This window comes from Pithys albifrons, chromosome 6 (assembly GCF_047495875.1).
Source record: "Pithys albifrons albifrons isolate INPA30051 chromosome 6, PitAlb_v1, whole genome shotgun sequence".
Taxonomy (NCBI): domain Eukaryota; kingdom Metazoa; phylum Chordata; class Aves; order Passeriformes; family Thamnophilidae; genus Pithys; species Pithys albifrons.
In genome coordinates, this window is record NC_092463.1 from 60,597,138 (window position 1) to 60,620,624 (window position 23,487).

The 23,487-nt window shown below is 43.9% G+C and overlaps 1 protein-coding gene across 2 annotated transcripts in view; it reads left to right on the plus strand.

Annotated features, from left to right (window-relative positions):
- NELL1 (neural EGFL like 1) overlaps positions 1-23,487 on the plus strand; it is a 282,113-nt gene that overhangs the window by 254,706 nt on the left and 3,920 nt on the right. Inside the window, exons 16-18 of one of the 2 annotated variants that reach the window (XM_071559105.1) lie at positions 7,630-7,770; positions 16,936-17,129; positions 21,882-22,058. In XM_071559105.1, coding sequence (XP_071415206.1) covers positions 7,630-7,770; positions 16,936-17,129; positions 21,882-22,058 — 512 coding nt within the window. The remainder of the gene's footprint in view (positions 1-7,629; positions 7,771-16,935; positions 17,130-21,881; positions 22,059-23,487) is intronic. The other variant, XM_071559104.1, reaches the window with a different exon arrangement.

Consider the following 23,487-nt stretch of genomic DNA (forward strand, 5'->3'; position numbering starts at 1 on the left):
TCTCCAGCTGTTCCAGCTCTGTCTCAGGCTGGGGAGGTCACGGCTGGGTCCAGCCCTTCAGGTGTGGCCTCACCAGCACTGAGCAGAGAGGAAGGGTTGCCCCCTCAGCCTGCTGGCACTGCTGAAGGCACCACTCACCTTCTTTGCAGCAAAATCATCTCTCTGGTTCAGGTTCCACTCGGTGTCCACCGGCAGCCCCAGCTCCTTGTGTGCCAAGCACCTTTCTAGCTTTCACCTATTTTGCTTTAACATATATCCCCTTTAGGTAACTCTTCTTAAATTTTGTGATCTTGGCAAGGAATGTGCAACTCTGTAATTGCAGGATGTCAAGATCATTTGCCAAAAATACTTTTCATTCTCATTGATAGATTAGCCTTCTTATGAGACACTTAATGTATTTTGCCATGCAGATTTTCTGAGCTGTAATTCTGCAGTCTGTAGTGTGCTTTCAGTACAGTCTTACCAGTCATTGTAAATTCCATGAGTCTGAATTTACAGCAGTTGTGCTTTGAATAGGCCTAAAGCAGCTCTTTACATAAAAATACTGTGCTTTAGGAATGGGTTTGAAATTCTTTCTTAAAAATCTTTATAACCCTGGCTGTGTAGAAGAATTCTTCTGTGTGCTGAGGGCTCCACTGATTGCAGTGTATTGACACAACAGGCTTCTCCTGTTGGTCTGGTTCCCTCATTCTATTCTGCTGTGCTTACCTCGTGTTCTGAATAGCTGCTTATGTATAACTTATTCAGAATTCCAACTCCAGTGTCACAGTTTAATTGAATTACAATCAGGGATGAAGATACTGAGCATTCTTAAAAAATAAAGCCTGTGTTCCATGGACACCACACACTATTCCTACCTAAACAGGTGGAAAAATAACAAATTTGTGGTCCTGAGAAGTGCTGGGGTAAGTTTATGAAGAGCATAATGTCAAAAAGGGTAAGAAAGGACATTCTGGAGAGCTCTGGGGTATTGCCAGGAGGCACAAGGTGCTGGTAAGGCCATGAGCTGAACTTCTGTCCTGAAGCTGTGAGTCCTTAGTCCAGCTGGACGTGGGAAGAGCTGGAATACAGCAAACACTGCACTAGTGGCCCTGCTGATATCTGAGAGATGTCATTTGAGAGAAATGCTGACCACAGGCCTCAACTTTGACAGAAAGTCTCTGGCTCGGTTTGAAACTGAACCTACCACTAATTGTAAAGTCCATGTTCTTGTTTCTGGCTTGTGGAGTGATAATTAAAATCCTGGTTGCAGGAGTGACAGAACCCCAAATGCAATACTGAATTTGGAACAGCTCTTCACCCTGCCAGGCTTCCTACTGAGTGATCTGGCTCCAGTTTTTATGTCCTACAGCACCCAGCAATCTTCCAATATGAGAATCAGAAATTCTTGTTTCAGCTGCAGTGCTGTAAAGTGACATTTAGTTGAGCCATCCAGGCCCTTCCAGTTGCACGTTCCAAGTGTGCTGCATAGTTAGGATGCAAACAGGAGAATGGGAGCGTGGCAGAGAGACAAGCACTGAACTGACAAAGACATTGCCTTGGACTGTGTATAAATATATGAAATACTAAAATGAATTTCAGTAAATTAGGTGTTATATATTAAAAGAATTAATCTGAAGCATTGCTGATGCAACTAGCCTGTGTTATTATTCTGATATCAATTTAATTTCCTTTATTCTTGTTAAATCATTCTAAATTTGCATGAGTTTCAGATGATTAAAAGTCTTGATACCAGTCCAGAATTACACAGAAAAGCCTATTACAGCTGTTCTTTAATTGCAGTGGGAGGTGGGCACACCTTCCAGCCCTGAAAGCCATCTAGTGCTATTAAACTGTTGCGTGGGTTTGATTATTCATGAACGTGAGTTGAATTCACTGTCTTAACGAATTTAAAGTTTTATGGTTTACTGCTGTGTCCATTCTTACAGGCAAAACTATTCCTGCCTGAGAAGGAACTGCAAAGGCCAATATAAATATAATGCAATTAAAACCAGTCTGTGAAAACAGCCATGGCTGCTGAGGAGAGAGGAATATTATTATTTCGTGCTGATTGTTTGCCCAAAATCTTCTAATGGTTTAAAACAAATGCAATTAAAACAGAGGCGCTAAATTAAATAGTAAAGGTCAAAGAAAAATTTCCCAAGCAGCTCTGCCAAAGCCTGCTGCTGACTTGAGACAGAGAGAGGGGGGATCTTTATCACCCGAGATACTTCAAAGTGTGAAACAAAAAATGGGTGATTCAAAACCTCAGTGGTTGGTTCTCAGTCAGATGCCTTTCCCACCCTTGCTGGGTTTTAGTATCTCTGTTGTCTTAAGAATGAACTGAGGGTGAACAACAGCCAGGAGTCATTAATCAAATGTAACTTAATTAGTTATCTGTTCTTTAGTTCCCCTTTGTTCACAGCGGAATTGCCGCACCAGCCGTGCCCTTGGCGTTCGGGCACGGGCTGCAAACCCGGGACAGGGTCGGGCTGCAAACCCGGGGACAGGGTCGGGCTGCAGACCCGGGACAGGGTCGGGCTGCAAACCGGGGGACAGGGTCGGGCTGCAGACCCGGGACAGGGTCGGGCTGCAGCCTCTGCCGCTCTGCCGTGGGAGATCTGGCACACCTGGGGTGGCTGTCACCATGTCTGTCTGCTTGGGACTGCACGGGGTTAAAAACAAAGGTGGGCCCTCCTTGTGGTGATCTGTCAAAGCTCATATAGAGATTTAGTGCTACAGCCAATGGACGGGTTAATAATAGAGGCTAAAACAGCCCTTACGTGAGTTTGTGTAAAACTATAGAGCTAGGCAGACTGGGAGGGGGCGGTTTGAAAGAGAGAGTTTTTCGTCTCTTCCCATTCAAATGTTATAAATCATTACCCAGAATGACCAAGTCATTCAGCAAAAAGGGCAGTACAGGTAATGAAAATGACAGAGTCACTGCTCTGTCAGTAACTGAACCTGAGACTAGCTCGCAGGCTCTGCTTATATGCAGTCAAAACATACATATTCTTTATTTCTTGTTAAATGATTGCCTTTTTTTAAATCTTCCCATCTGATTCTGTCAGGAAGGTTTGCGATATTTTTTTGATTAAATTTTTACTAGAGACGCTTCGTTACTGAAGTTTTATCTTTCTCGCTTGGGGTACTCCTTCCTTAATTCCGTCTGTTTCCTATTGTGTTGAGGTAGCCGGCTTAATCTTTGTTTACATTGTATATATCTTGTATCAAAAGGCGGCTTGTCATTAACTTTGGCTTTCTTCGTTTACTCCCTTTTTGTATGTTAAACTAAGTTCATGTCTTGCTTATAGTTGCTCTGTTGCTAAATCTTTACGGCATATTCCGCAGCTCCCAGAAGTGCAATATTCAATGCTTCTGGAATCCCACTGAATGATTTGACAAGCCATACAGTATACTGTGTTATATTTTTGACACGAATTAAGCTTCTATTTCTCACACAGAGTAGTTCTGTTTGCTTCCAGGGTTTATTGGAAGCAGTGGGATGAGTCCTGTGCAGCAGGGACACTGTCAGTGACAGCCCTCTCTGCCGGCTCTGTCCGGCTCTGTGAGTGAGGCTCAGGCGACAGCAGCAGAGAAGGGGGTGTATTTTATATAGAACTCACACCTCGCTTGGCTGGGTGTGATTGTCTACTGTTTCTATGTTGAAGGAAAATACTGTAACATGGCAAACAAAGCTGGGGTGCTCTGGAAGTAATGAACTTAACTGTCAGGGTGCAGTTGTAATTCAGAAGCTTGAGACTGTGTGGTACTTTCTTGCTACTCACACATTCACCTGCTTAGAGATGTCCTGCTCAACAGAGAGCTAAAGATAAGGATCGTGTGGTTTTTTGCATGAGAGAATTCAGTAAAGGTTTGATGAACAGACACTTTTACAGTACAACTGTTTCTAGCTGTTGCATGACACTGACCTGTTTTCCTTCAGTCTTATCACGCAGTGACTTAAATGTGATGAGGCATTTCAAAAGATTGAATTATTTTACTTTTACTTTTTTCACAGGGTTCTGAAGCCATTGTGTTTTATTTTGAGGTAAATTATCCTATTTATCTTGTCTGCATAAATACCTTTATGAATAATGCAAGAAGCTGGGATGCTAAAGTAAAAATTACAGACCTGTCCTTAAAGGACAGGATCAACATTCTGCAAGGACTTGCACAAAACCAACCGATACCTTTATTCTGCAGTACAAAAATGTGACACTTTTGAGCTTTTGCAAAGCCACTGTAGTGGAGTGTTGCCAGATGCATTAACAATTCTCTGCTAATGGCAGTTAAATGGCTGAGTAGGGTGGTTTGTGAGAGGTCTCCTTTCACATGGGCTTTGTAAGAAGGCTTCAGTGAAAAACCTGCAAAAATAGTTCAGTGGTGGTTAAGAACAGCCAAGGCTTGAGTTGAATTAGGGCTACAAATGAAAAATAGTACACTTAATGTGAAGGTAATGCAGACATTTAGCCAAATACTGCAGAGGCACATTAAGGATATGAGAATTTTCAGCTCCCAAGGAAATAGTGTATTGGCAGTTTCTCATAGGCACTTGGATTTAGACTATCTAGCTATTAATGCAGACACACAGAAAGCCCAGACAAAACTTTGAGCTGGTGAATGTGTTTCCCCACCCTCTGAGAGCTGGGATAACCCCTGAGGGTGTGCATACCCAGCCCCTGCGCGGCAGGCAGGGTGCTGCCAGAGGGCACAGCCGGCAGCCCTGGGAGCCTGGGGCTCACCGTGTGCCAGGAGCACGACCCAGGGCAGGGGAGCACAGCCCCGCCTCTGTTCCCTCTGGCCTGTGCCATGTCGCAGAATTTCTGAACAGCTTTTAATGTGCTCCTTTGAAGAATGATTATAATTTTGTACGGTTTGCACTCACAGGTCAGAAGTTTACACTTTCATTTCAGTTTACCATAACTTTCTGAAGAAGTTATGCATATAGCACACTCTGTTAAGCATCAGCACACACAGAACAAACAAAAATAATGCATATAGGGCTCAAATTCCATAGCAAACCCCCAAAACAGACTTGGCTAGAAAGACTTTTATCCTGAGGCAAGTATGCAAATACAGTGCTAGGATCTAAAGATGGAAAAGCAAAGATGAAGAAAAGTGAATTGCTTCTAATTCCCTGAACTGGCTGTTATGTATAGCAGCATCTTCCTAGGCCGAAGAAATCCTCAAAAAGAAGTGTTTTCAAAAGCCACAGTTTGTCCAGATAGAAATGATCTATTAACTAAGCAATGTAATAGTATATGACATACCATTTTCATAAAGCTGTTATTGGCATTTTCCCCTTGGTATTCTGAGCATCTTAAACCTGAATTTCTAAAACATCCACAGTGTTTTCCTATACCTGCAGAGCTGTGTTTATATATATACTACAGATAACACACCTGATCACGGGAGGGGCTTCCAGACCTCATCACAACAAGCTGGCACAATGCCACTGGTTTTAGGAGGCCAAGGAAGTGAAGGAAGAACCTTGAAAGCAAGTCTTTTGTTCCCTAGCTCTGCTGGTCTCCCTATACTTCAGGGAACAAAAGCTGAATGGGTCACAATGAAGCCATCTAGTCTTGAAATGGTTCTATGTATAATTCTACTTTTTTTGGCATAATCTAGAGACGTAACCTGCAGCTCTTCTTGTACTGAGTGAGGTGCTTGGTACCCTGGCAGACAGGCTTTTGGAAGAGTTACCTACTAGTCAGTTAGTACCACGATCCCGAATCATTTCATTTGGTAAACTGAAAATGTGGGATGGAATGGCCAGAGGTCCAGTCCAGCACTGACCCAAGGCCAGTTCCACACTGGGGAAGAAAGCAAAGCAAGGAGGAGGATTCATTTGCAGTTGACCTGCAATAGCCAAGTCATTCACTTTCCAAACAGGATTAAACTTGTTTCGTCAGCCATGCCACGTGAAAGGATCATGGTTCTAAATTCCATTTGCTGTAATGAATTGGAAGTGTCGGAGTTTGCAAGCAGCACTCGCTGCTGATGGACAGCTGGATTGGTGCAGTGCTTTAACACTGAAATTAGCTCCACAAAAGTACAGAAAAGGTGGCAGCAGTGACAGATTTTAAAGCATTAAAAATTGACTTTATTGTTGGATGGGAGCTGAATAAAGCTAGAAATAAATGGTGTTTTATAACCCTGTTATGTAGACACCTTCGTTTGTGCTGGAGTGAGTGGGACAGAAATCCTGGAAAACAGCATGTTTTTGGGTTTCTCAGCTGTATTCCAGTGAGAATAAATATTGTTACTCAAATGAGGAAAAATCGGACTTTTCTATGGTATTTCTTGTGAGAATTAAGAAAAAGGAACTCTATTGAAGGATACTTCCCATGTACATCAATGTGACTATTGTAGTCCATGAAAACCATATTGGTGCATGAATTCTGTAAATTGAGACTGAAGCTACACTCTGTGGTTAGTTAATAACCTGAACTCAGTCGTGCATCAGGATCATGAGACATTTCTTCTTTGCTTGCACAGCTAAATGCAGTTTCTGAGCCTGTTTTCCCCAAATTTTTTGGTTTGGCATGCACAATTTTGTGAGTATTTTAGGTGTGCCAAGAAAAAAATCTCAGTGGGTGAAAATGGGAATTATATAGGAATAATTGCAGTTCCATTTTAATTGGTAAGATACTCAGCTGAAAACCGTCCAAAATTTAAAAAAAAAAAAGTTGAACTGAATAGAGGAATGAAAAATATAATGGCTTCTTAAATTACCTCAAGGTTAACATATAATTAATTTGCTAATTTTAATTACAACCCTACAAAATGTGCTGAAAACTGCTCAGAGGGGAGCAGCAGCCAGGTGCCAGCCATGATTAGCCAAGGTTACCAGCAATTATGAGGTCTCTATTAAACATGGCACGGAAATTTGAGGAACTCCTCTCTAAACCCAGCACATTTATTGCAGCTCCGCAGGGCATTCATTGTGCTGCACTTTCCATCGCTACAAACTTGCTGTCATTTGCCTCGCTCTTTTCCAGCTGAATATTTTCCTGCAGCTGGAACGCCACGCTGTGACACACGTACTCAGTATTTATTTTAATTATAGACACAAAAGAGAGCAACCAGTGTTTGCAAAGTGCTTCGAGCATCTGAAGCGCCGGAGAGGTGCCGATTTCACCGCTGAAAGCTGGAAACACGAGCCCTGAAGAAAAGGCTTTTTCTTTCCAAGGTGTGCTGGGACATGCAGTTTGTAAAGCAGGAATGGTGCTGGAACTGCCTCTTTGGGGACAGCCCGTTCTGCAATGCCATAAGTGCACAGACAAATGTAACTTCTGAGGTCAAAAAGCAAACAAAAACCCAACCTCCTCCCAAAAAGCCCAAACAAGGAAGAAAAAATCTGCATGTTTCTTTGCATTCCTAACAAATCATGGTGTAAAAGAATGTCTTGTCTGTAACAGATTATATGATGTATTGTTGTTCTTTTTTATTGTTGTTATGTGAGTCATGTTTTAAGTGTGTGTTGTTGGGAACTGTAATAAACCTTGATCCATCTATTAGGGGGAATCTCAAAAAAATCACCCAACCCCCCCTCCCAACCAATAACATTTTTTTAAAAACAAATCTCCAGTATCGGTGTCAAAGGAAATTAATTTCCCGGCTGGCTTGTGTTTTTCTCTGAGGCAGATATTGATGAGTGTGCAGAGGGCATCATTGAGTGTCACAACCATTCACGCTGTGTTAACCTCCCAGGGTGGTACCGCTGTGAGTGCAGAAGCGGTTTCCATGACAATGGAAGCTCCTCTCTGGCCGGGGAGTCCTGTGTGGGTAAGCAATGAGCAGCGGAGCCTTTCCTACCTCCTCCTGCGTGGTGTTCCCGAGGGACGGCCGGGCAGGGGCCGCGTGTGAGGCTGCAACGCCAGCGCAGAGAGAGCAGCGGGGCTGTTTGTTGGGGAGCAGCGCACGGGGCGGGGGCTGCATCACCTCTGCGGGCTGGTTAGCCCAGGGGAACTGGTTAGCCCAGAGGGACGGGTCAGCCCAGGAGGGACGGTTAGCCCAGGGGGACTGGTTATCACAGGGGGACTGGTCAGCCCAGGAGGGACTGGTTAGCCCAGGGAGACTGGTCAGCCCAGGGGGACTGGTTAGCCCAGGGGGACTGGTTAGCCCAGGAGGGACTGGTCAGCCCAGGAGGGACTGGTTAGCCCAGGGGGACTGGTCAGCCCAGGAGGGACTGGTTAGCCCAGGGGGACTGGTTAGCCCAGAGGGGACGGGTTAGCCCAGGGGAACTGGTTAGCCCAGAGGGACTTGTTGTCACAGGGGGACAGGTTAGGGACTGGTTAGCCCAGGAGGGAGGCAGCTCGCCATCCACAGCAGGACTTGTACGGCCAAACTTCACAAACGAAGATTTGGGAAGGGCTGTCCCCACGTGGGTGTGCCCTTCCAGCCTGCGCAGTGGATTTTAGGTGAGGCTCAGCGTGCGCAGAACTGGACCCACCGTTTCAGTCCTGAGGTTCATCTGCCACGGCCGAGCGAGCTTGGACAGTGCCAGTGAAGTCCTCAGGACTAGAACCTACAGCACCCGGCATTTCCCAGGAGGTCTCCCATCCAAGTACTAATCCGGGGCTGACCCTGCTTAGCTTCCGAGATCTGACGGGATCGGATGTCAGGGAGGCATTTATCACAACAAGTCGCTGTGAAACATGAAGTGAAAGCGAGAGCAAAATTGGCAACCAAAGGGGAAGAGGTGGTGGTGTAGTAACAAATCCCAACAGAGTGACACATGAGGACACATCTCTGGTATGTCTATGTTGCTTTGCTTTGCTCGTTTTGCATCGTTTGGCATCTTCATCTTTTAATTTTTAGAATGACACAAATAACATCAAAATCTCTATGCACCATATTTGCAGAGTAAGGCCCCAAGAGTAGGCACAGAGAGGAGTTTTTAGGGGATGCAGAGGAGTTTGTGAGCTGTTTTTATGGGAGGACAAAGGATGGGGCTCCATGAGGAGCCAGTGCTGGTTCTTGCAGTCTGTGTGCCCTCGACTGGGCATGAGACTCTGTGTCACTGCAGCGAGTAGGCAGCAGTCAAACCGTAGTGAGGATGGAAGTGGTGGCTTTTCTCAGGAGCTTATACATAATGTCTCAGTGATATTTTATCAGGTGAGTTTAAAACTGCTTAGAGAAGGTCCCATTTTAACTTGTGTAAAGATACAGCTCAGCTGCTTGTAGTGATATATCCTTACTTTGGAGCGTCACTTACTTCATCTCTAGTCAGTTGTATGAATTTTCTGTAACAGCTCTCCTCCTTTTATGAAAGACTTTTTATTTTTTAGTGCTGTAAATTTCATTTATCATGGCCATAACTTCAAAAAGGCGTTTTCAAATATTTGAAGTCTATCATTAAAATAAAAGTTAAAATAAAAGTTTGTAACAAAAAGATACATAAATTTACTTATAACAAACATCCCTATCTGTTATAAGTTTTGGCTGTTAGAGTCCTTGGGATAAGGTAGCATAATGATTTAAAATTTCAGAAGCATAATTATTTTCAAAAGCAATATTTTGTAGATTGTCCAGCTGTCTTAGCTTTCTACACATTGTCCAAAGCTGACAGGCAGCTCAATAAACTCACAAGCAGTGAACTTCATGGGGGTGGCTGTGTAAAAATGGCAAATCTGACAGCACTTCATGACTTAATAGATGAAACACCATATGAAAGTCATGTGTTTCCAAGAGAGTTCTCAAATGGGAACAGTTCTGCTTTATTTAAATGCTGTAAAAGGGGCAATGTTGAAAATACCTTCTTTATGAGAAATCAGCATGACGTGACCTTCAGACAGCCCTGAGGCAGGTGGGGACAAGGGGCATTGTAGCCGTTGTGGTGCTCTTCTGCACTGCTTGCCTCCATCCCTCACCAGCCTGACTGACCTTCTGTGGCTGGTCTGGGATGAACAAGATCCAAGGGTCAGGCTGACCCCAGGAAAAGGCAGACACACAGACAGGGCTGTGCTGGAGAACAACCCACAGGTAGCTCAGCTGCTGGAAAGGTCACTCTTGCTTGGATTGAGTCACTGCTGAAGGGTTGGGCATTGCAGAAAGAAGTTCCCAGTGTTCTGTGGAGACTGCAGGGCTGAGCTCTGCAAACAACCTGCCCTCATTTTGGCCTGCCCAGCAGGCTGCAGGTTGAGGGGTGAGGTGCTGCTCCTGCCATATGCAGGCTGTAAACAGAACGTGGAATTAGTGGGTTTATTTAATGGAACAGCTTCTCTGAACCATCTGCTGCAGGTACTGCTGAGGAACAGAACAAACCAGTTTACTTCACCAGTATTATGAAATAAAAGAATTCAACATTAACCAAAAGGTTCTGCTAACTCGTATTGGCAAATTTCAAACTGTGATGATTATTTTAAAATGAACTAAGTATTGGATAAAACAGCAGAGAGATAACACTGCACATTCCAGCTAAAACATCACATTGCAGAGCTTGTTTACATGGTGGAGCAGTTAAAGTCAGGGCCAGTGTTTTTCACTCTGTTTCAGAAAAAAGAGGATCTGCTTAGCAACATCATTTTTTCCTGATGTATTGTATACTGAATTTGTAGTGTGTGCCTGAGCTGGATTTGAGCCAGTGCCTTTCATTTCTTCTTCTTTCTCCCTCCCTGAAGGACAAACATGGAGAACAATAAATAGGCTAAAAACAAGTAAAAGAAAATTAAACCTCACCTATAAAATAATAACAATAACAATAAATACCACTAGTACTATTAATAAGAGAGGAAGCTCGCAGGGCAGTGGGAAGGAGGACTCACCTCCGACAGACTGCCCAAAGCCCAGTTGCCTTTGCTGGGTGCATTTAGGTACCTGTTGGTTAATCCCCTTCCCTTGCAGAACATTAAGAAACATAACACATATTTGGGAAGTGTTGTGATACTTCCGTGCTTCTAAAAGCTTTATTCTCACTGAGTAGGAGAAAAGAGAGGAGTTTGTCACCTGGGAGGGACAAATGTGCAAAGCAAGGGATGTGGTGGGGCAGGTCCCAATACTGCACCAGAGCCTGGCCAATAAGGATGGGTGACTTAGCCAGGCCACTGTAAGATTGGGAAAATTCTTTTATTGCTCAAAATATCAACCATAGACAGCCTTTATCAAAGATGTCAGCTTCATGAAGTGATGGTGAGCAGGCTCAAATTAAGAGAATGTAATTTAATTTCCCACAGTGGTGTTTTTATGAGGCACTGGTCTTTCACAATGTGTTATTAGGAATACTGCTTGCAGACAGAAGACAATTGCTGTGCCAAGTTGCTACCAAAGTTTGCTTGGCAATTAAAACCTGCAGGCTAAGTTGCAGAGTTGGGTTTTCATTTTTTGATTTGTTTTAATTTTGTTACAGGAGCTTTGCTGCACTCTGAGGTAAACAAAAAATAATACTTTATAGAGAACTAGGAGTTGTCCTGTATTTACTCCTGTCTACTGATACCATATTAGAAACAACTGGCAGGTATTGTCTTTTCCCTGCTCTAAGTACCTGTACCAGAGAATGATCTGTACAGGTTACTAGGCCCAAAACAAGGGAAAAACTGGAAAGGAAATGCTGTATTCTGGGAAATTATTAATGTCCCCCAAAGCTCACTCCCTATCTACAGCAGATAAAAAAAACCCCACAGCAAATTATTCAAATATTCAAATATTTTTGAATCTCCATCTCTAGGTGAGATGCTTCCAGCCTGCAGAGAGCTGTTCTGACCCTGGAGTGCAAATTTACTCATCCCATTTTTTGTCATGATTGTTCATGTTTCTGGGTCTGGACACTGGGACTGGCAAGCACAGAAGGGAAAACAGCCAAGGCAGCCATCCCTGTCAGTTGTTTGTTTTTCTCTTGGGTTAGAGCAGCTGTTGGGAAGAAATGAGAGCTGGGGAAAGTTGGGCTAGGACTCCAGAACTTGTGAAAGGAAACTCCACAGTATGAGTCTCCCACCAAAGCTGGTGCAGCAGTGCTCGAGGGTCAGACCTGCACGGGTTTTCAATGAATTCCTGAAGCTTTCATGTATTCCATAGTGTGCTGTAGTGTTGCCTCTTATCTAGATTAGAAAGTAAATGTTCTTTGTTTATTTTGCCCCTTTCTGTGTCGCACAAAAAGCTTGACTTGGAAAAGCCGCCTCAGTGCCTGAGAATTGCTTTTCCTGTCCATTGTAAGGGAAGTGGCACAAAGGCAGAAAGGTCTGTGCATGGTACAGGGTATCCGAGACCAGCTCCAGAACCTGCTGGTTCACAGCTTTCTCCTGTTCTGCTCACAGAATTTCCTAAAGCTCATAATACCAGAGTCTGAATCAGTGGATTTTATGCTTTAAAACAAAGATTATCTTGCTTACTTTCCACTTAATAAATTCTGATTCTTGTATTCTGGCAGAAACTGGTGTTACATGTCTTAAAGGGAATTGTGTTTAGTCATTTCTATATTTTTAGAAAGCTTTAGTAAATCCTATATTCAGAATCTAATTTACTATGCAGTGTTCCTTAATAGACCGTTATGTCTCTATAGAATAAAAGCACTACCATAAAATATTTTCTAACTAAAAATGAATCTGTTTAGTGATCTTTTTTCAAAGGTGACTCCAAATAACTTTGATTTAGAAAGAAGGCAAAAATCATTAAGTGACAAGTTGCCTGTGAAAACCGATTTGTCAAAACAGTGTTTAGCTAACTCGTACATACATTGGTTTGGGAGCCCAGCACAGATTTCTCACGTTAACAACATACTGTAATGGTTTAATGTACCATAACAGTTAAAATTAGCACATTAGGAGGGCTCTTTCTTCTGCATCAGCTTATCTTGATAATACAGAGCATCGCACTGCATGGCTTGCACACATTTATTAAGGTGCTGTGGAAAAGTCTTGCCATTAACAGCTGAATAGCCTTGAACAGTAAGAAATGAGGTAGCTGGGGATTGGTTCAGAATTTCAGTGGCCCCAAGTTAATGAACTTGTGTTGATATGTACAGTCATGCTTGTCTTCTACCTGATTCAAATGCAGTGGCCATGGGACCTCTCACAGTATCTGAGGCAAATTACTTCTCATTACAGCCAAAAAGGATGGAAAAGAAAATTGTATCTCAGGGGATTATTTGCTTTCATTTTGATTCTGTTTTCTTGTCTGCCCACGTTTCCAAGCTCTCTGTGTCCTCTGAGAGTGCATTGGAAATGAGCACATCGTGGTGGTCTCTTCTTTCTTTTCTCATCCACAACATGTGCCTGGTTGCTGAAATACTCATGCTCAGGTCCTTGGGGCTGTCCATTTGTTTCCAGAAGCACAGGCTGGAGAGCGTGAGGGATGAAGGTCCAGGCAGTGCTGTGACAGTGGCGGGGCTGGGCAGCGATGATCCCTCTGCTCTTGGCCATCCTTTGCCGACAGCAAACAGGATCAGGCGTGTCTGAGCTGGCAGCTTTCTGTCAGTGTGGCTGCTCCAGCTACAGCCTCGCTTTTCCTGCAGAAGGAACTGTGTGGAGGGGGGATCTGAAGTTCTACCACTTTTACTTGGGTCAATTAGTAGTTTAGGCCACAGATAATTTCAATATAATGAATGAGATTCCAAAGTCTTATTCCAGATGTGAAAATGAGATTGTTTTCACAGATTGGCAGGATAAATGAAAGAACTAATCCCCATAAATGTGAAGACAGATGGGGTTTTTTTGAAAAATTGCAGTCTCCTTTCTATTTCCAGTGTTCTTCAAAGTTGTTATAAATGGAATTTCATTTCCTTCCTACTTTGTGTTGTTATAATGGGAAATGAGGTTTGTGTAGTTTGGCCTTGCCCATTATTAAATGTTCTACTTTTGGGTCTGCATCTCCTGAGAGCAGTTGTGGGAAAGCAAATGAAACCTGAGGAGAGTGTGGGGAATTTGAACCAAGCAAGGGCTTGAATAATATAAAAATAATCTACAAGCAAAAGTCTTGTCATACAGTTTTCGTATTCATTAGGTGATTGTTTTGCACAGGTTCATAATTTTTAAACTAGGCTGATGTTTCAACACCTAAGTATAGACACATTGATTCCAGTTGCTCAGAAAATGCCACACTAAATAGACAACTAGACAGTAATACATTTCTGTTCTGTTTTCTTCCCTGCTTTGCATGTCCATGCACGTGCTGGTCTTACACTGGCATGAGCAAGTCCATTTGATCCCCACTAAACTGAAATACTCCCTCGAGCTTTGCCAGCTGAGAGCTGGCAATGGGGGAGCATTTCTCTGGGGTTTTTCCTTCCTCACCCCCAGCCTGGTGTGGGGCTGAAGGAGTGACAGGCACAACATCGTGTTGCACTTCCAGCTTTTTTCCTCAAGTTTCAAGGAATGTTGGTTGTTTGTTTGGACTTGACGAAATGCAATCAGTGATGGGAAAAAGACTGCCAAAGGGATGTTCTCAGAAAATGAGTTCTATTAAAAGTTCAGATGAAAATGAGTGCAGTGTCCAAGCCTTTTCGATCTGATTAATGACTAAAACTTTTAAATAATAAATTCCATAAAATAATAAGAAACCATCATTTGCATAAAGATCGAAAAGAATGAGCAAACTGAGTAGCAATTAGGAATTTATGTTCATGCTTTGCTTGATTGGCTTTTTTGTCAGGAATCTTCCATTTAGCAATTTGGGCTGCTCTTAATGGGGACATCCTTTTTATGTGCTGAAGAGAACGGCGGTGGCAGAACATAAATAGGGTGTTCCTCCCTTCTGCATATGCATAAGAGATTAAGTTGGCTTTGTGCAGTGTGAACAGGTCTGTACCACTGAGAACATGAATAATGTTCATTTCTATAATTGCTAACATCTGGCTTTCCATAAATCTCTTAAATTACATGGAAACAGAATTAGATTTCTGTGTCATAAGTAAAGCAATCAAATGCAACTCTGTAGGCAATATGGCTTTATATTCATCTGTGAAATCCTTTAGTTTTGAACTGTGAAAGCTCCCCTTCTAATCTGCACTGTGATTCTACTACATCCTATATAGATTATGTTCAAGGAGCTCTTAGTGTGATGGGGAAGACAATATTGATGATACTTGGTGAAACCACCAAAGGCAGAGTAAATGCTTCATTTGTACCTTTGTTTTCAACAAAACATGCAAGTCAAAGTTTATTGAAAGGAAAATGGGATATCTTTGAGAGCGTTTTAAGTTTTGCAGTAACTGTTGGGATATAATTCATTCATAGCTCTCTTCGTGGTTTTTACATCCTGTGATGCTCTGCCACAAGTCAAACGATGAACTGCAAGTGTTAATTTCTCCTGGTGCTGCACTTCTTACAGCACTGACAGTGGATATTTCAGGTGCTCAGTCGGGGCTGAGCTGTGCAGTAGAGCCATAATGTTCTTTCCTGACAGCAAAGACAGTCGGGACAGCAAAGCACCCCATTTTGAGGCACCCCTGAGTGAGGAGCAAGTGCTCCTGCTGTCAGGGCACTGGGACACATCTGGCAGGGACTGGCCACAGGCTGGCCCGGGGCACAGCCCTACTGCAGTGCCATTGCCTCCAGCTGCCCTCTGGGTCTCAAGCACGAAGGGAACAGCCGCTTTCTGCTGTCCCAAAGCCTCGACTCCGTCGTGCATTGAGTCAATCCAAGGGCACGGCCACACTGCACTTGCTCCTGGACTGTTATGAATTGGAATCAGGAACGAGGCTAACCTGATCAGACTGAATTGAGGGACTTGATGGTTAGAGTTTCCTTCCTCACACTGAGAGAGTTGTTAAAGTCTTTTTCAAGATACAACATTTTGAGGAGGTGACTCATAAACCCAAGGCACTCATGCAAAGAGTAGAGCAACTGGCCATCACATCCCACTGAAATTAAACCTTAGGTAACTTTGCTTCGTAAATTCTATTTAATTTTGAGATTTGCTGTTTTAGAGAGGGGTTAAAAGTCCTGTTGGGTAATACTGAACAGTTCTAGGTTTCACACTAGCAATAAGGTAATTTTAAATGGTAAATGTGATGGTTCTTCCTTTTTAGTTTCTGAATTATCTAATACTATGCCAGAATTTTCATGACAGAAACAATCACATACTTCTAAAGGATTTTCCTCCTCAGCCTTCTTTCCACTGTTGCTTAGAGTCTTTGTTGTTCTTGTAGGGACAAAGGTGACCCACCAGTGGACTGGTATTTTACCTGGACAATCTGTCAATATATTGTTTAAGAAAAGTTCAAAGTTATTTTCTGAAAGAAATACCTGTTTTGAACAAAGTGCTTAAAAATCTTATAGCTTTCACTGCAAGAAAATGAACACTGCATGAACTCCCTAAATAAATTCATATTGCATAATTATATTTTAGCCTCCAAAAGAAATTTTAATGGGATACTGTAAGTCACTTTCCTCTGGTGTATAATGATTTTCTCTTGTCACCTATTCTTTGTGTCATTGCTAAATCATACTGCATAACTTTTAAGACTTCTTTTCTGAATCAGGTGTCTGATTTTTTTCTTTATTTCCTTTTTTTTTCTTTTCTTTTTTTCTTTTCCAATTCACTTATACCTTCCAGCAATGGGAAAAGGATGCAACTGACTGCTTTCATTAGGAAAGTGTTGCTCATCCTAGGAACTCAGGAGGAGTAGTGCACTTCAGTGTAAAATCCAGAACAGAGAGTGGTCTAGTTGACAGCAGGTCACTCTGAGTGATCACTGGTTTGCAGACACTGGGAAATCAGAGGACACCTTGTCTGAAGGTTCAGGCTTGCCTGTGGTTTGTGGTTCCACTGGGTATGTCACACTCAGCACTCATAATTAAGCCCGATGGAGACAGTTTAAGAATTCTTGGTGGAATCAAAATAAATGCTGGAGAATAACCTAAAGAACATCACTGTTTAATGTTTAGCAAGTAAATATGTAAGATACAAACCCCTCATCCACCAGCAAGACAGACAAGCAGTAATTGCTGAATGCAGAAATAAAACTCGTCCTTGTGAGAAAAGCACCTGAAGCTTTATCCCTGTGCTGTTTTGCAGATATTGATGAGTGTGCCTTAAAGACCCACACGTGCTGGAACGACTCAGCCTGTGTGAACCTGGCAGGGGGCTTTGACTGCCTGTGCCCCTCGGGCCCCTCCTGCAGTGGAGACTGTCCCCACGAAGATGGGCTCAAGCGCAACGGGCAGGTGTGGACGCTGAGAGAGGACAGATGCTCCGTCTGCTCCTGCAAGGTGAGAGCAGCTGGGCTGGGCCTCAGCATCCTGCCATTCTCTGGGCTTGGGGCAGAAACCCAACGTAGCAGTGCTGCTGGGGCTGGCAGAAGTACTGTCCTCACAGAGAGTGAGCTGTGCTGTGGGCACTGCAGCTGGGATGAGCATATTCTGCTGGGGAGGCATCTCTCTCCTTATTTGGGGAATATGCATACAGCTGAACAATGGCCAACCCTCCTGAGCTCCTGCCACATCACCCTGTAGGCCAGAGGACCTCAGGGTGTGCCTTGAAGAGGCTCTTGCATTACCCTTTGGCACAATGTTCCAGCACACTTACTGGAAATGCTGAGAACAGGCTCGGGTTTCTCCTTCCTGTGGATATGCATCTCTCAGTACTGCACCAGCCAACTTCTTGTTGGCCACATTTCCCTTTGCTTGCAATACCTGTGAATTAGCTGTGTGAGAAGGAAGGTCTGAGCATGGGTCGAAGGTTAGAGGACCAGCAGCAGGCACTTAATTTCCTTGATGAAGAAGGGCCAAGGCCAGCTTTTCCCTCCCCATCCCAGCTTGGCAATGCAGCTCTCTCTGCACCTCTGGAGAAGTCAGGTCTAGCATCAGTAGGTCTACCTTGGAGATAATACTTGGAACAGGGTAGGGAGTTGTTTGGGGTTTTGTTTTTCCCCTCTGGAAATTATCCCATTTTTTTCTGAGTATGGTAACCAATTTAGAGGAACATTTGGCTCTGCTTTCTTGATTTTCACCAGTTAACAGAGGAAAGCTGTCAGTGAAACCAGAAGAATTTTAAAAACGCCCTCATCTGAGAGGTGGTTGGTCTTTTGTGGCCTCTTGGACCTGGTTCAGGTAGAGCTGCCCACAGGCACAGCAGAGCTCTGCAGGCTCCTGCCTCAGAGCCAGTCAGATTAGATGTTGGCCCCTGTGAAAGATGGGGCACGGGGATTGGTCTGTCAGTGTCCATGGCTCAGTGCTGAGGAGCCAGAGGAGCCATGAGAGGGTTTGAAGGGGGACAGAGGGGAGAGGTGCTTTGAAGGTGCAAGAAGCTGAAAGGCTCATCCTTTCTGTTTTGCAATGGTATAGCAGAAGGGAAAAAAAAAGACTTTGATGAACAGAACCTGCAAATACACTGCTGGTTTGGGCTCAATGGGGAATATGTTCTTGTTAGTTGATGTATTTTTTACCTCAAGTAGCCTCAAGCTCCCTAAAACTCCTCCTTTCAGAAGCTGAAGTGTACAACTCTAGTGAATATATATCAAGCTTTTATGGTAATCCTGGGGAACTGGCGGCCTCTCAGAAGGATTTCCAGTCAATAGAATAAACAGTGTGAAGACATCTGGTCTCCCTTTGCAGAATTATAACTATTAGTATTCCCATTTCAGATTGCTCGTAAATTTATTTTATTTGCCATTTCTCTTTGCATGCATTTCTTATGTTGAATGCTCTTATTGGTATATGAAAATATACAAATGATTAACTAGTACATAGATAGTCTAAACTAAGCCTGACACTGTTTGTTGCTCTCTTTTATATCTTCCCCCCTTAGTTTGTCCTCTGTGAATTAACATTTGCATTTAATTTCATTCCAGTAGCTGCATGTTTCAAGAGCCAAGTTCTTGTCCACAGAACAGGGAAAGCAGGGACAGCTCCTCCTCTGCCACATCTCAGGCAGGCTAAAGTCTTCACTCAGTGTTTATTGAACTCTATTTTTATACATGGGAAGTGATAGCTACCAGTACACCAGGCTGCTTCTCCAACCCATCTTTTCCATGCCATTGCACACAGACCTGGCCCTTCTTGTCTTTTGCAGCCTGCTCAGTTTGCAGTGAGGAGAAAAGCAGAATGTAACTAAACCATTCCTTATACTACTTACTCTTACTTGTTTTGTCCAGGAGACAAATCAGTGTTTCAGTTTTAAAATAAAACTGGCCTTTTTTTTTTTTTTTTGCTATAGTTACTTTAGGAAAGGTCAGATGGATATATTTCCTGCATTGGCTGAAACACATAGATATTATCTTGAAAATATTTAAATTTATAATCTGGTGCAAAGGAAGTTAAATACCTTACATAACCTTACTTAATGAACTTCAAAGCTATTTGTGAAACAGGATACTCTGAAATATAAGAAATATTGTTTTACTTAAAAAATAAAGCCAAGTGTCATTACTGAAGCACAGGGCATTTCAGTGTTTCACAGGACCCAATCTCTTCAAACTATCCTTGCCCATCTGAATGTATGTGAAGTTTACAAAATCATAAATTCTCAAAACTATAAATTAACATTGTACCTGAAGTATTATTGGTATGTCTTGTATAGGCATCTTCCTGAATTCTTGTGGATTGAACAGCCATCAAATTTAAAGCTGGTAGAAATGTGAAGGCGAATGGGGAGCTGTGGCACTGTCCATGACGGAACCAAGCCTGGCTGTGCAGTCCGGCTGTGTCTGGGCTCTGAGTCTGTCCTCTGAGTAACAACCCTCCCTTCCTATATGGGACAGGCCTGGGAGGTGCACCCAGCACTGAGAGCAGGGCTGTGCCAAGCTGGTGTGTGTTCCTGAGGGTGAGAACCCATGGGCTGGTTTGGGTTTTGCAGGGTCTGATTCTGTCTAACCAGGCTTTGGGGCTCTGTGGAAACTTGAGTCACCCTTAACTGTGTGTGTGTGTCACCCTTGTGCATCAGTTTTTCCTTTGGTAAGAACCAAGCTCATACCACTGGTGCTTTTGAAGAAGGTAGAACTGATTCTGTGAGGAAGGTGGGGAGAGAGGTGGGAATAAGATGCTGTATGTTATTACTCACCTAAAGAGAATAAGTTTTTCTCCATGTATTTCTCAATTTTTGACATATTTCTCAGGGCTGCCTTAGAGAGTTGCAAAGCTGTACAAGAGATGTAGCCCAAGAGGTTTTGTGTCACTGCAGTGTAGGGGTAAGAATGGTTTTTGGAAGGTACAGAGCTAGTGAGGTTATAGACAAAACATGGATGCTTAGAGACCAAAGAGAGTAGCAGTGTGTTGGGATTACCAAAAGTTCTCTGGCAAAATCATCAGGTTTTGTCAGTGTTCTGAATATGGAGAGTAAAGGCAACATCAGAGGTGCTTAGGGAAGCACAGAACTACCAGCACTGTCACCAGCCAAAAGGGGAATTTTGAAAACTAATCCAATAACTGGCAACGAGTGCAAAGGAAGTTCATGCCAAAACTTTTCAATAATCTTCTCGTTATTAGTTGTGATTTCAGTTCCCAGCCTACATGTAGCATTTCAGTGTGAGGTCTCACCTACAGGAAGGGGTGTGATTTCAAATACGATAGTCCATCCAAATTTCATAACTAGAATTAGAATGTGTTTGGTTTTCTGTGATGCAAAGGTAATACATCCTTTTCTTTTTTAGATGCAAAAGCAATTCTTCTGTTTATCTCAAAGAGTTTTGTTCAATAGTCTTGAACAAAATGAGCCACCCAATGCTGTAAGCAAATGTTTAGTAGAATCATATTTTGGAAAACCTACAGAATCCAGGCCCTCTGTAATACAGGAACTGAACTGTAATGGATGATGACAAGTCCATTTGTCTTACAGCTGGTCCAGATGTGAGGTTGGAGTAAAGAACAAGTAGTGCTGCTGTGATTGTGCTGTATTTTGCTCTGATGAAGTTAAAGGAACCACCCTTATTCAGCTTATTTTCTATCTCTAGTCAACTTATTTTCTGCCTTTATTCAACTTATTTTCTTCATAGTGGTACATTCAGTCAAAATAGTACTGAATAAATATTATAATTATTAAAGTGGCAACTGTTTGAAGAGTTTGTTGATGTAACCAATGAGATATGAAATGGCTTCACTGTATTTCTTCTGAGATACTGACTTGTTTTAAATTCAGTTAGCTGGAAACAGGAAACCTGTTCTCAGCTTCAGGCAGTATCGGATCCATGGTGGTATTTGTACGACAACCCTTCTGAGCAGTAACTGGAGTACCCTGAGCACTCCCCACTCCCCTCCGTGCCCCGCTGTGCCCAGTGCAGTGCCCCGTGCAGTGCCCCATGCAGTGCCCCATGCAGTGCCCCGTGCAGTGCCCCATGCAGTGCCCCGTGCAGTGCCCCGTGCTGTGCCCCGTGCAGTGCCCTGTGCTGTGCCCAGTGCAGTGCCCCATGCAGTGCCCCGTGCAGTGCCCCAAGCAGTGCCCCGTGCAGTGCCCCGTGCAGTGCCCTGTGCACTGCCCCGTGCTGTGCCCAGTGCAGTGCCCCATGCAGTGCCCCATGCAGTGCCCCGTGCAGTGCCCTGTGCTGTGCCCAGTGCAGTGCCCCGTGCAGTGCCCCATTCTGTGCCCCGTGCAGTGTCATGTGCAGTGCCCCCTGCAGTGCCCCATTCTGTGCCCCGTGCAGTGTCATGTGCAGTGCCCCGTGCAGTGCCCCATGCAGTGCCCCGTGCAGTGTCATGTGCAGTGCCCCGTGCAGTGCCCCATGCAGTGCCCCGTGCAGTGCCCAGTGCAGTGCCCCGTGCAGTGCCCCGTGCAGTGCCCTGTGCAGTGCCCTGTGCACTGCCCCGTGCTGTGCCCCATGCTGTGCCCTGTTCAGTGCCCCATGCAGTGCCCCGTGCAGTGCCCTGTGCACTGCCCCGTGCTGTGCCCCATGCTGTGCCCTGTTCAGTGCCCCATGCAGTGCCCCGTGCAGTGCCCCATGCAGTGCCCCGTGCAGTGCCCCGTGCAGTGCCCCGTGCTGTGCCCTGTGAGCTCAGCCAGGCTGTGGCTGACCCCACGCGGTGTCCCCGCAGGATGGGCGCGTGTTCTGCCGCAGGACAGCGTGTGACTGTGCCAACCCCAGCGCCGACCTGTTCTGCTGCCCTGAGTGCGACACGCGCATCACCAGCCAGTGCCTGGACCAGGACGGGCAGCGGCTCTACCGCAGCGGAGACAACTGGACCCACGGCTGCCAGCAGTGCCGCTGCCTGGTATGGGAGCAACTGGGGGGAGGGAGGGCAGTGATGAACAAGAGTTAATTGTGTTATTATCAGCTGCACATTGACTGAGACCTTGCAAAGTGTAAGTGTTTGCACATAGGGCCAGCCCAAGCGGGGGCAGTTGGGATAGAAAGAGAACTAGAGCTGGCTTGAGTTGGTGCTACTACGATACGGGCAGGCAGCTCGGGGCACGTGAGAAGTGCTTTCTAACACAATGAGGAGGGGGGAGCAGAACCTGGACACGGGGGGGCGGGGGGGGAGAACAGTAAACAACCTTACAGTAAACAACATAAGACAGAAACAACAGAACATATAATTCCATGATGTCAATCCACAGAGTGCCTGTAACAGATAATATTTAGAGCTAACTGCATGAAAGGGCTGAGTTTTGTATACCTGGTGGACACATACTTGGGGCATGAGCCCCCTGGTGCCCCTGGCCATGGCCAGGCCATAGTAAAATTGTGCTTTGCTGTCAATATCTGGATTTTCTTTAAATCAGTAAGGAGGAGGATTTTGAGCAGAGCAAAGCTGAAGCAGACTCGTGGCTTGCTCTTCACCTTCCTTTCACACTGGGAGTGTTGATCAAGCACCTGCAGAGCCCCAGAGAACTGGAAGCTGCACCATCAGTCTTGCTGCTGAATAAATAGGTGTATGAGTAAAGGAAAAGCTTGAGAAAAGCTTGGAAACCTTATATTAATGGTAGCATTAGTCTACTTTGGAGAAATTCTACAAGGTTCTCTGATTTTAAATTACTTTTTCAGATTTTTTTCTCATGTGACAGATTTGGTTGGAGAAGTTTCAGTTTTTGATGACATCAGCTGGTGTGGCTGTCCTAGCAGAAGGGAAGACAAAATCCTTTTTTATTGTTTTATTTTTAATTTTTTTTTCATTCAACAAATGCTGGAAACATGAAGTGCCAGTGCCCCTTTGTAAATTAGAAAAAAACTAACCCCATTAAAAAGGCTAAAGAAAAGTGAAATTACTAGAAAAACATACAAAGTAAAGAACACTTATTTTTTCATTAGACAGTGTACATTATTTCCTTAAAGCTTTAAGTTTTCCACAGATATACTAATTAGTGCATCAATGAAGTTCATTAAAATGATCAGTTTTCCATTTATAGCTGTCAGTATAACATCGTCTTTATATATGATACTAATCAAGAGGTGTCTGAGCATCAGGAAGGAAATTACGTTCAAAGCTAAGTTACTGTTAGGAGATAATTATCCATAATGCACAGAGTAAGTACTGAGGTTGTGGCTAGCAGTTCTTTGCCTAACTTTATGATTGGGATATCATGCAGAACTGTAAGACAGTGGTGCCCCAAATCAGCTCCAGTGTAAGGGCCTGTGTACTGTGTGATGCTCTCAACATCTCAAGTGTTCACAGAGTAACATAATGCAAGTTATTGAAGCCC